The sequence below is a fragment of the Hippocampus guttulatus genome, chromosome 13, assembly GCF_054856545.1.
Source record: "Hippocampus guttulatus isolate MCC_2025c chromosome 13, RoL_Hgut_1.0, whole genome shotgun sequence".
NCBI classification, from domain to species: domain Eukaryota; kingdom Metazoa; phylum Chordata; class Actinopteri; order Syngnathiformes; family Syngnathidae; genus Hippocampus; species Hippocampus guttulatus.
In genome coordinates this window covers 8,908,307-8,919,326 of record NC_141273.1, presented here as the reverse complement: position 1 = coordinate 8,919,326, position 11,020 = coordinate 8,908,307, and the positions used below count along the sequence as shown (strand labels likewise).

Sequence of the window (11,020 nt, the reverse complement as noted above, 5' to 3'; positions counted from 1 at the left end):
CTTCCCCCACTCTCATCATGCCGGATGCTGTCTGATTTAAAGAGACAGTGTTGTTTTCTTGAGTGCATTGAATGATGGCCTTGTCATTTTTTTCACTTTTACTTTCAATCTAAATTGTATTGTGCTTCGACAATAGCATAATCCAGTGTACAGTATGGATGGTAAAATAGTATATTTCCTTCATGTATGTGCCATCCACTATGAACGGAAGACTCATATTCAGATTAAAAAGTGATGGGTGCTTCGTACCAGATGGAACTAGGTTGCTTCGCCCCCACCCCACCCTCACCCCGCCCCCAGGGTAAGGCAGGATTACAAAGGGGCAGTGGTAACCTTGTATGACTCACACAGAGGCGAAGGAGGATGCAGCTGCCTTTTCCCAAAAGTCAAAAGAGAGGGGTCTGGTCTATGGACCTAAAAGCTCAGTATTGATTAGCGTTTGTTCATTCCACACGTGCGCACACGCACACGCACGCATTTACGCACGTCATTCATGAGCAACAGACATAACGGCCGCTAAAATGAAAGAGACATGATGCGACGCACATTTGCAGCGTGTTAACTATCGTAGCTCACGTGTACTATTTAAAAATGCTTCTCTCGGCCCTCCAGATTCCCATTCTTTGCCAGTACCCTCAGTGAATTGTACATGAAACGCTTTTTTTTAACAGCCACCTGACTGACATCGCGCCCTGCTAATTGAAACGTGTGTCGCAGGCTATGACGCAAATTCTCGTTGACAAAAATGTCGACATTTTATGTTATTTATTCTACACTTTTTTACAGTATTGGAAAACGTTAAGAATGTTAGCGTCATGTTTGTCCTCTTACGTAAAACATATTAAAACTTTAAATTATTTAAAAAAAAATATATATATATATATATATCCTTTATTTCCCTCGCCCATCTTTTTCCATTTTCAAACATTTTTGAAAAAGCTCCAGGGAGCCACTTGAGAGGCGCTAGAGAGCCGCATGCACATCAGCCTCATATTTCTGAGGGTTATTACTGGATATTAAATATAGTTTTGCTTTAAGAAAGTGCTCTGTATTGATCTGTTTCCTAATTATTATGAGAATTTTGGGGGTTTTCGTCTTCATATAAATGTGCGTCATTCATTATTAATGACACACAATAATAATAACATTATTTATAGTGACGTAAGCTCCCATTTGTTTTTGTTTTTTTCAGAAGTGAGTATCAAACTGGTCGGCCTTCACATTAATCAGTACCCAAGAAGTAGCTCTTTAAACCTTTCAGGGACAGCGGTGACTACAGTGGACCGTTTAGCATGTTATCAGGTTACAGGATGCATGAAATGGTGAATAAAAGTTCAGTAACTGGGATAAACAGCAAAAGCAGTGCAAAACATGACATTCATCTTTCAAATTAACTGCCAATTTGGAAAATAGCAATACTTATATCTTGGCATCATTTCATTCATTCATTCATGGAATCCGATGGATGAATCGCCTCAAATTGTTTGAATGCTTGAATGTGATTTTTTTTTAATTGAGGAGAAGACAGTTTCGCGACTGATGAAAATATATTTTTTTAATTGAACCAAAATATGATTTTTACAGCGATCCATGTTACACAAATCTGTGGATGTGACTTGGAAAGAAAAACATTTTTTCTTTTTATGGCGATGACCGTATGATGGAAAAATTCCTTTTTTTTTTCTTCTAAGAAATGGCATCTCGTCCGTAATCTGCAGAAACCATCAATTAGATCAGGGGTCCCCAACCTTTTTTGCCCCACGGACCGGTTTATGTCAGACAATATTTTCAGGGACCGGCATTTAAAGTGTGGCGGAAATAATACGACAAAATAATATGCATGAAAACGGTGGTGTTTTCGAAATATAATAATAAACACAAGGAGCGTCTAATCTGGCCGACTCACCACAGCCCCGATCTTGATTTTCTGCAACCAGACGGTCCCATCTCGTGGTAATAGGAGACAATGACACCTCAAGTGTGTGTTTTATGTCCAGTCTACTTCGTAATTTTGTTTTAGTCGCCGTTGCTGCAGAAAACCCCGCCTCACACAGGTATCATGTCTGAAATTGCAACAGTGCTATTGTGGCGATCTCAGAATATTCAGACATAACTTTAATCCAGTTGGCTCGAACGTACTTTTAAAGTCGCCGTCATTTGCGATCTCCAGCAGTTTTTTTTACTCATTGTGTTTTTAGCGTAATCGGTCACGTGACGCAGAAGCGTGGCTTGACGTGTCAAGCGTGACACAGACGGATGTAACGGAGAATCCGGTAAATGTTCAAAATAAAACATCTTTCGTATTCCGAAATAAATAAAACGGAATTAAGGCAAGTTCTTTCTGTGCGGCCTGGTACTAAATGCCCTGCGGACCTGTACCGGTCCGCGGACCGGCGGTTGGGGACCCCCGAATTAGATCATTACATATTTTGTGAATCAAAATGATTCTGTGAAGGTCTGAAGCATTCCTTCCTCGTCTTGTATTTGACAATTCAAAGACAAACCAGTGAGAAGAATGACTCGGTCGTTACAGACATTTGTTGAGGCATGTTTATTCATGTTGACACAGGAAATGGATGCAAAAATGTAAAATAGATTCATATCATATCTTATCTTATATGTACAAACACAGACACACACATATATACAGTATATATATTGGTTATTAAATAACCTCTATAATTACAAATATACCTCTAGAACCCTAAATAACCGCTGTAATTACAAATATACAAGAATTGATTTCATTACATTCAAGAATACTGTACAATCAGAAAGAAGAAAATCATGATCTTCTCTGTGACATAATTGTGACCGTTAAATTCTCGTCTCTCATTCGATGTTTTACAAGTGTTATCCCGGTGTCTGTTGCTGTGTCTGGCAGTTGAGAGACGACAGTCCAGCAAGTGCACAAAGAGAGTCCCTTTGGGTGATGGGAAAATGTCTGCGTCTCGGGCTTGTAGGTTTCGCAATGCCATTGCTTCGCTTTAACTGCCGTCATGGACCTTTTGATCTTATCTGAAACAAAGTAACACAAAACAAGAATGGAGATTCAATGCCAGATCGGTTTGTTATTGATTTGAGTGATACATGAACTCATTTACTTTGTATGCGTGGCTGAAACTGTTCACATTGTTTTGTTATTTGAAAACAATTATTTGGTCTTTTGCGGGTATGAGAAACATTTTCTTGAATTGAAAAAAACAAAAACAAAAAACAATGGTTGCAACTAATGACAGAAAGTAGACATGAGATGAGGCCGAAACGGAACTTTCAACAATGATTTCATATTCTAATTCATCTCACCTATGAAACTGGCGAATGCTGGCTCACAGTCCATCTTGGCGGAAAGCTTCTCTTGAAGCATTTGCGGCATCTTACCTGTAACATGCAGCAAAAGCAAAGAAATTAGATCTCAACAAGACTGAGGCTGAGAAGACGATCAGCTAAATTATGTGCATTGTTACCAATGTGGTGGGCGTTCTCTATAAAGCAGTGAAGGACATCCCTCTCCAGGTGGAGGCGTCTCTCTGCATTGCCGTCCATCTTTTTAACTCCCCTCGACTGGAGGAGGGTGGGAGCCAAGACTAACGACAAATTAGCGCAGTCCATTTGATTCTTTGCACTCCTGGAATCAAACCCAGAGAGCAAGGATTAGCACACTGAGAGAAAAAGTCCTTCCTGAATCAGAATCACAAAAATGTAAGCACCTCTTGGACACTTTTAGCAGGAACTCGGCGACGTGACGCATGACACTCTGGCTTGCGTCGGGAAGGACACAAGAGAGCAGCATGGTGGCGCAGGTGCGGTCCTCCTTGGTGGGGAGATGCTGTGCCTTGAGGAAGGCCTCCTGCATCTTGGTGGGGAGCACCGGTTCTGGCAACTCCTTGAAGAACTTTTTCACCAGGCCGGCCAAGTCACAAGGACGACAGGCAGACAGGCACTCCTCACCAGAATCCAACATTTTCTGGACATACACAACAAAAATTCATGTCTGAAAGTCTTTTCATAGGGTCAGCGATGTTAAGTGAGAGCACAGTCAACCAATCACTCACCTGCAGTATCTTCAGGTGAGCAAGAGAGCCAGATACTCTAAACAGGCCCTCTGTGTCGACATGCTCCAGCAAGTTCATGCATGCATCCACCAGAAAACTAGAAGAACAGAGATATGTTTCAAACTTGCAATTTGACCAATATTCAATGCATGCAAACAACTGTATTCACTTACCAAGGGACGCTCCCATACTCCATCTGGGAACACGGCAAGCACTCCAAGGGCACCCCAAAGACCTTTCTCTGAGGACAAAAAAGGTCAGATGGAGAGCTCGATGAGAAATGAACATCATGAATCTGTAATATTCTCAGAAACATCGAAACGGCAATAACTGTAACACAGTGAAAATGTGAAGATGATCATGTCGCCAGCCACAACATTAACTGTTACGGAATCGTGTATACACACGTATATGTCGTTGGAATGCTTCTCGGAATTGTATGTGCTGCTGTTGAATCACCGATGTGGAAACACTGGTACGGTCGACTTTTTAGATATATTATTACTATTGCTAATCATTTTTAAATCAATATATTTTACTTATGTGTTTTCGAAATACCTGACAATGATTACACTGTGTACTGTGTACAAGAGCTGGATCAAAACGCTGTCTTTGCAAATGATTCATTCGTTACTGAAATTAATACGACTCTCACTGGATAAAACACATCTATCGATCGCAATCTAATTCTGAAATATTATTAATATGTGTTATTACTCTCGGTATGACGCAACTGCATAACGTAATCGAGTATATTAATAATGAACCGCGCTGCAACTCTTGTTATTTCACTTTGGATTGGAGGTCAAAATTAAATACTGTATTAGTTATGACCTTGTACTTTTGTATGGAAAAATTAGAATGGTAATGATTTCTCCAACTTACCGACTTGGTTGCTGTCGCCTCATACCGGACTTGTTTTTTTTCGTTCCACTTCTTGACCTTGATGCCGTAAGATGTTCGGAGAAGCTGCCCGGCCACTTTTCGAATCGCTTTTCTTTCTGCGACTGTCATTTTACCCTCTTCTTTCGAAACTATGGAGTAGAGAAAAAAAGATTCCGAAAGAAATCAAATTAGCTTGCCGTTGCGAAGACAAGATGGCAAGTGGCGTTCAATACTGCAGTTACCGGGCTAACGTTAGCTTGTACATTTGGGGGGGGGAGGGGCGGGCACAACAATAATACCAACAAAATATTTGAATATGCCACGCAAATAAAACTCACACTCACAAGTCGAAGTTATCATATAAAACGATGTCGATTTAATCAATCTATGTTCTTAAGTGCGACCAACTCCGTCGCCCTGCTGAGCTCTTTTGATTCACGGCCGCGCTCGCACATAGCGATTGGCTGGGCCAACTTTCCACCTTTTCAACAAGCATAGGTAATTTAATCTCCAGTAAACTGTCAAATTATGCCGTCAACTATTAATAAATTTGGAGAAAAATTAAAAGTACATCGGAAGCACGGGTAGGCTTGCCGTTGTGAAGACAAGATGGCAAGTGGCGTTCAATACTGCAGTCGCCGGGCTAATGTCAACTGGTATTTGCAGGAAAACAACAATAAAACCAACAAAATATTTGCATATGCTAGGCAAATAAAACTCACAACAAACCTTGACAAAACGAAGGTAACAGATGAAACGATGTCAAATTCACCAATTGACCTGATGACAGCGTGCGCATTTTCTTCAGTGCGACCAACTCCGTTGCCGTGTTGAGGGAACTCCTTTGATTAACGGCTGCGCTCGAAAGCGGTTGAGCATGCGCACGGTGCGATTGGCTGAGCCAACTTTCCACCTTTTCAACAAGCATAGGTAATTTAATCTCCAGTAAACTGTCAAATTATGCCGTCAAATATTAATAAATTGGGAGAAAATTAAGCAAAGTACATCGGACGCAGGAGTGGTGAGGTTAAGTGCAATCGTTTCATCACTCCTGTGGATGCATTAAACGTAAAACACCACTAGAGGTCAGTAAAAGCCCCCGTCCACGGTTTTGCGAATTCTGCAGTTGCACAGGAAACAGTACTGTATAGGTATTAGGTAATAGCCTTCGCATTAAATTCATTTATTCAGTTTTTTATACACTTATTGCAAAGCGTCAGCATATTTGTAATTTCACCATTGCGGGACAAATAAAGGATATCTTATTTTATCTTATGTAATGTGCATTTATTGTATGCGAACTATGGTGTTTTTACTGTTAAGATTTTCTTCATAAATGTATGAAAAAAGGATTTGTAATTTGTGATAAGGGTATTGATATTGTCCAGTATTTCTTTTTTATGCATTTCTAACTTGTTAATATTTAAATTAGGTGAACTATCCAGCAGATTAAAGACAATAGGTACTGGGGTTTGCATGTGCTCCCCGTGCCTACATGGCTTTTCTCCCACATTCCGAAAACATGCATGGCAGGTTGATTGGGTGCTCCAAATTGTCCCTCGGTGTGATTGTGAGCGCAAATGGTTGTTCGTCTATATGTGCCTATGCCTGCAATTGGTTGGCAACCAGCTCAGGGTATCCCACGCCTACTGCCCAAAGACACCAGGGATTGGCTCTTGTGAGGACAAGCCGATTAGAAAATGGATGGCTGGATGGCTAAAAGGACAACCATAGCTTATCTGTATCACTTCATTGATTCACTTGGCAGAAGCCTTTTTATTGCTTATTCATGTTTCATTGACAGCGCAAACAACTTTGTTGATCATGCTGCAAGGTAGTGAAAGCAAAATGACAAACCAGGAAGTTACTGTACTCTCACGAGGCCTTAGTTTTATTACAACAGAACATATATATACAGGAGACGGACAAATCCAAGAATGAATGAGGTTGCTTGTGTATTTAGAAACATTTCCTGTGGACAATGGAGGGTCCTGCCTCGTCGTATTCCTGCTTGCTGATCCACATCTGCTGGAAGGTGGACAGTGAAGCCAGGATGGAGCCACCGATCCAGACGGAGTATTTCCTCTCAGGTGGGGCGATGATCTATGATGAGGGAAAAAAATATATGACATTTTATGTTTTTCAACTTTACAGAATAGTGACAACCATCTCCCCCCAAAAAAAGAAGAAAAACTTTTTTTTTTTTTTAAACCTTAATCTTCATGGTGCTTGGAGCCAGAGCAGTAATCTCCTTCTGCATACGGTCAGCAATACCAGGGTACATGGTGGTACCACCAGAGAGCACATTGTTGGCATAAAGGTCCTTACGGATGTCAATGTCACATTTCATGATGCTGTTGTAGGCGGTCTCATGGATACCAGCGGACTCCATACCTGAGAGATGACAGGCGCAACATATATGTTACTGTGTATCAATCATGCACAAAAAAAAGAAAAGAGAAACAAAAGACAGGAACTCACCAATGAAAGAGGGCTGGAACAGGGTCTCGGGGCAACGGAAACGCTCGTTACCAATGGTGATGACCTGCCCGTCGGGCAGCTCGTAACTCTTCTCCAAGGAGGAGGAGGAGGCAGCGGTGGCCATCTCATTCTCAAAGTCAAGAGCCACGTAGCACAACTTCTCCTTGATGTCACGCACGATCTCACGCTCAGCTGTGGCACACGGCGTTGAAGTTGAGGAACTACACCTCTGCGTCGTTAAAAACAATTAAATACGATGAGTGGATTTACCAGTTGTGACGAACGAGTAGCCACGCTCAGTCAGGATCTTCATCAGATAGTCAGTGAGGTCACGACCAGCCAGATCCAAACGCATGATAGCATGAGGCAGAGCGTAGCCCTCATAGATGGGGACGTTGTGGGTCACACCATCGCCAGAGTCCAGCACAATACCTTTAAGAAGTAGAAAACATCCCGGGTTTTATTGACTGACAAATAAAAGTCCACTCACTTGAAGTATGCCTTACATCAGATATGATTTCATCGTGCCAATAGCAAGTTGCACATAGCTTGTTGGAGTGGGACTAACACCTCTTGTTGATAGTCGAGGAGGAATCCTCCCATATTTGACACAATAAGTGTGAACATTTCTCACTTTGGCACCATTTTAAGTACTGGACCCGTAGCATTTGACTGTGCCTAATAAAAGAATAATCATACTCACCGGTGGTACGGCCAGAGGCATACAGCGACAGAACAGCCTGGATGGCCACATACATAGCGGGGACGTTGAAGGTCTCAAACATGATCTGCAAAATAAGGCCAGCAAAGTGAAAAAGTGCTTCAGAGTCCCCCAAATGACATCATTCATAAACAATTATGTTTACTGTATTGCCTGCCTAAACTAACACATTTTAAATACATATACAGAAGAGGCAGCTTTTCATTAAAATGTAAGTGCATTCCACAATTTATCACCTTAGGTTTCAATATTTAGTCCCATTTCACGCCTTTTAATTTAATTTTCTGTGATTTTTTCTAAACTTGTCAAGGCATGATAAAACAAGCCAATAAGAGACTGCCGAGACAGAAAGTGTGACTCAACAATCTAGCAATCATTTTCCCATGTGTGCCCATTTTCCCACTTCAGTTAAAAGGAAGGAACTGGATAGCTCAAAAGACAAATTAAAGGTAAATATAGATGTAATGGTGATTTTCAAGAAAACCGCCGCCAAAGTTGTCGTTCTCACCTGCGTCATCTTTTCTCTGTTGGCCTTGGGGTTCAGAGGGGCCTCCGTGAGCAGAGTGGGGTGCTCCTCAGGGGCCACACGCAGCTCATTGTAGAAGGTGTGGTGCCAGATCTGATTGGCAAAAGACAACAACCGCTCTCAGAACTGAAACCACAACAGCAACCTCTTCCTCGAAGTACGGCACTTTTGTTAACTCATTCAGTCCCAAAGACGTGTTTAAACGTCTTTTCAGACTTGGTCCAGAATTGGCTGGTACTGAATGAGTTAATAATAGCTGTGCCAGTTGTGGTCAGCTGTAAATTGTGGCGGCTCGGGAAGGTCAGCTGCCACGAATGCCGTTAATGACCCTCAATGTCAATCCACACCTTCTCCATATCATCCCAGTTGGTGATGATGCCGTGCTCGATGGGGTACTTGAGGGTCAGGATACCTCTCTTGCTCTGGGCCTCGTCACCGACATAGCTGTCTTTCTGACCCATACCCACCATCACACCCTGTGGACGGAATCAATGTGTTCAACTTTCCATCCTTTTTGATCCACAGCAAAAAAAAAAGAAAAAAAGACCAGTACACGGTCAAGTCAAGCAAACCTGGTGGCGGGGCCTTCCAACAATGGAAGGGAAGACAGCACGGGGAGCGTCATCTCCGGCAAATCCAGCCTTGACCAAGCCTGAGCCGTTGTCGCACACAAGGGCGGTAGTCTCGTCGTCGTCACACATGATTAGGCTTTACTGGAGTGGTCTGAGATGTGTTAGGAGAAGAAAAAGACAGTTATTGGATGAATGGCATCAAGTGCCTGCCAGCAATATCCGAATTTTTTATTAACCGAATAATGTGACCCAACACTGGGGTTTATATTTAGGGTGTTAATTAGACATGCCCCTGTACATGCCAGTATTTTGATCTGGACCTTATTGCAAAACAGCTGTGGGTAAAGTCCTGTAATAATATACACAATATATGATCATACTATTTAGTATTTATTTCTTTTTCTTCTCCATTTGGTTGACTGATGAACATTTCTGTTTTGCTGTTTTATGACATTTAAAATGATTTAAACATTTTACATGATACCTGTATATTAAGTATCATCGCATTTATGGATATAATAAAAATGTCTCCAATTTCCTTTTGCTCAGTCTGATTTTTAAAAATAAAAACGTTTTGTTTTTTGATTTTTTTACTGATGGACAGCGGGTCACACATACCCATAAAGAAATGAAGAAAGAAACATAAGTTTAAATATAAATACAATGAAAATCACAATAACACGTAAGTAGTACAATGAACAATTTTTGCTTATTGCATACACATGGAGTCTTTTTATAACCTTCTCCCTATATGGCTTGCCAATCCGTCACTTGTTCAAACCGAATGCGGCCCTCGAGCCCATACATTTGCCCACCTCCGTCGTCAAATGACTGATATGATATCTCTCCAAGATTGTTCCTAGAAGCTGCTGAGCTAGCACCAAAAAGGGTCATAAGAGAGACCTGGGGTCTATTTTAGGCCCGACCCCCCTCACAGAGGTTAACAGGGTGAACACAAGTGACACTTGGATCCTCTACTGCTATTTCGGATCTGCCAGTATCCAGCTGTTGCCTCACTTTGACACTTTTGATTTTACTACATCAATCTAACCACCAATAAATAAAATAAATATGAGCAAGCGCATTTGGCAAACTCTTTAACAGCATTTTGTGAAATTTGGCACCTTGTATTGAAGAAATAAGCGGAATTATCTGTGATGTAAAACACTCCAGAGTGTATCGGTAAATTTCGATCGTTAATTTCACCCTAGCAATCAATTGCTTTAGATAATCAAATTCAAGCATTCTATTTGGTGATAGAAATGTTTACAAGATGAAATCGCCACCACGCAACTAGTGAACTCAATGAACACAACAGCAAAGAAAGCTGTTGTATTAAAAAACTCCATGAGGTATACTCACCAAGGTGCACTTGAGGACGGATGCTTCCACTGGGACAAGGACAGGGGCTGAGTCGAGCCCCTTAAATAAGACCCAGACAAAGTCCGGGACCAGGGGGTGTGTCTGAAAGTTCACACAAATCCAAATAAGTGCCGCTAGAAAAGAAATCTACAAGCCAGACAGAAGGGAGTGTTTGGCAAATGACTGCTTCACAGCCAAATTATGCTCAGTTATCATCACAGATATGCAAGGCGATACAGACCAGAAATGTGAGGAGGAGAAAACACTTTCCCTCCTTTGATAGAATACAACGGGAATATCATTGGTAAGTTTCAATATATGCACAATTGCAGTTAACATGATATTACCACCCCCCAGTTATCAGATGATCTCCAATGTCCAGATTGTGGAATTCATTTAATCAACTGCATACACAGTT

At 41.4% G+C, this 11,020-nt stretch overlaps 3 protein-coding genes across 3 annotated transcripts in view; 1 reads left to right on the top strand and 2 right to left on the bottom strand.

Annotated features, from left to right (window-relative positions):
• ift43 (intraflagellar transport 43 homolog (Chlamydomonas)) overlaps positions 1 to 11,020 on the top strand; it is a 294,545-nt gene that overhangs the window by 238,769 nt on the left and 44,756 nt on the right. The gene's annotated exons all lie outside the window — the stretch shown is intronic.
• Positions 2,786 to 5,868, bottom strand: LOC147196204 (rho GTPase-activating protein 11A-like). The gene is made up of 8 exons (XM_086126751.1): positions 5,670 to 5,868; positions 4,941 to 5,089; positions 4,229 to 4,296; positions 4,056 to 4,152; positions 3,711 to 3,967; positions 3,468 to 3,628; positions 3,307 to 3,381; positions 2,786 to 3,018 (listed from the first exon to the last, which is right to left on the bottom strand). Exons 1-8 carry the CDS (start codon positions 5,866 to 5,868, stop codon positions 2,786 to 2,788), a joined length of 1,239 nt encoding a protein of 412 aa, XP_085982877.1.
• Positions 6,805 to 10,766, bottom strand: LOC147196203 (actin, alpha cardiac muscle). The gene is made up of 9 exons (XM_086127591.1): positions 10,603 to 10,766; positions 9,241 to 9,391; positions 9,016 to 9,144; positions 8,651 to 8,761; positions 8,125 to 8,209; positions 7,692 to 7,853; positions 7,422 to 7,613; positions 7,153 to 7,334; positions 6,805 to 7,043 (listed from the first exon to the last, which is right to left on the bottom strand). The coding sequence occupies exons 2-9, from the start codon at positions 9,367 to 9,369 to the stop codon at positions 6,900 to 6,902; spliced, it is 1,134 nt and encodes a 377-aa protein (XP_085983717.1). The 5' UTR covers positions 9,370 to 9,391; positions 10,603 to 10,766; the 3' UTR covers positions 6,805 to 6,899.

What these genes read in the sequence shown, in the direction of transcription:
- LOC147196204 (XM_086126751.1), bottom strand. Translation starts at nt 5,868, where the DNA reads ATGCTTGTTGAAAAGGTGGAAAGTTGGCTCAGCCAATCGCACCGTGCG. An exon ending in CTCACCTGAAGATACTGCAG is followed by an intron (nt 3,968 to 4,055) that starts GTGAGTGATTGG and finishes GTGTATGTCCAG; the next exon opens with AAAATGTTGGATTCTGGTGA. An exon ending in CTGCTAAAAGTGTCCAAGAG is followed by an intron (nt 3,629 to 3,710) that starts GTGCTTACATTT and finishes GTTTGATTCCAG; the next exon opens with GAGTGCAAAGAATCAAATGG.
- LOC147196203 (XM_086127591.1), bottom strand. Translation starts at nt 9,369, where the DNA reads ATGTGTGACGACGACGAGACTACCGCCCTTGTGTGCGACAACGGCTCA. An exon ending in TTGGAAGGCCCCGCCACCAG is followed by an intron (nt 9,145 to 9,240) that starts GTTTGCTTGACT and finishes TTCCGTCCACAG; the next exon opens with GGTGTGATGGTGGGTATGGG. An exon ending in CAAGCACCATGAAGATTAAG is followed by an intron (nt 7,044 to 7,152) that starts GTTTAAAAAAAA and finishes CCCTCATCATAG; the next exon opens with ATCATCGCCCCACCTGAGAG.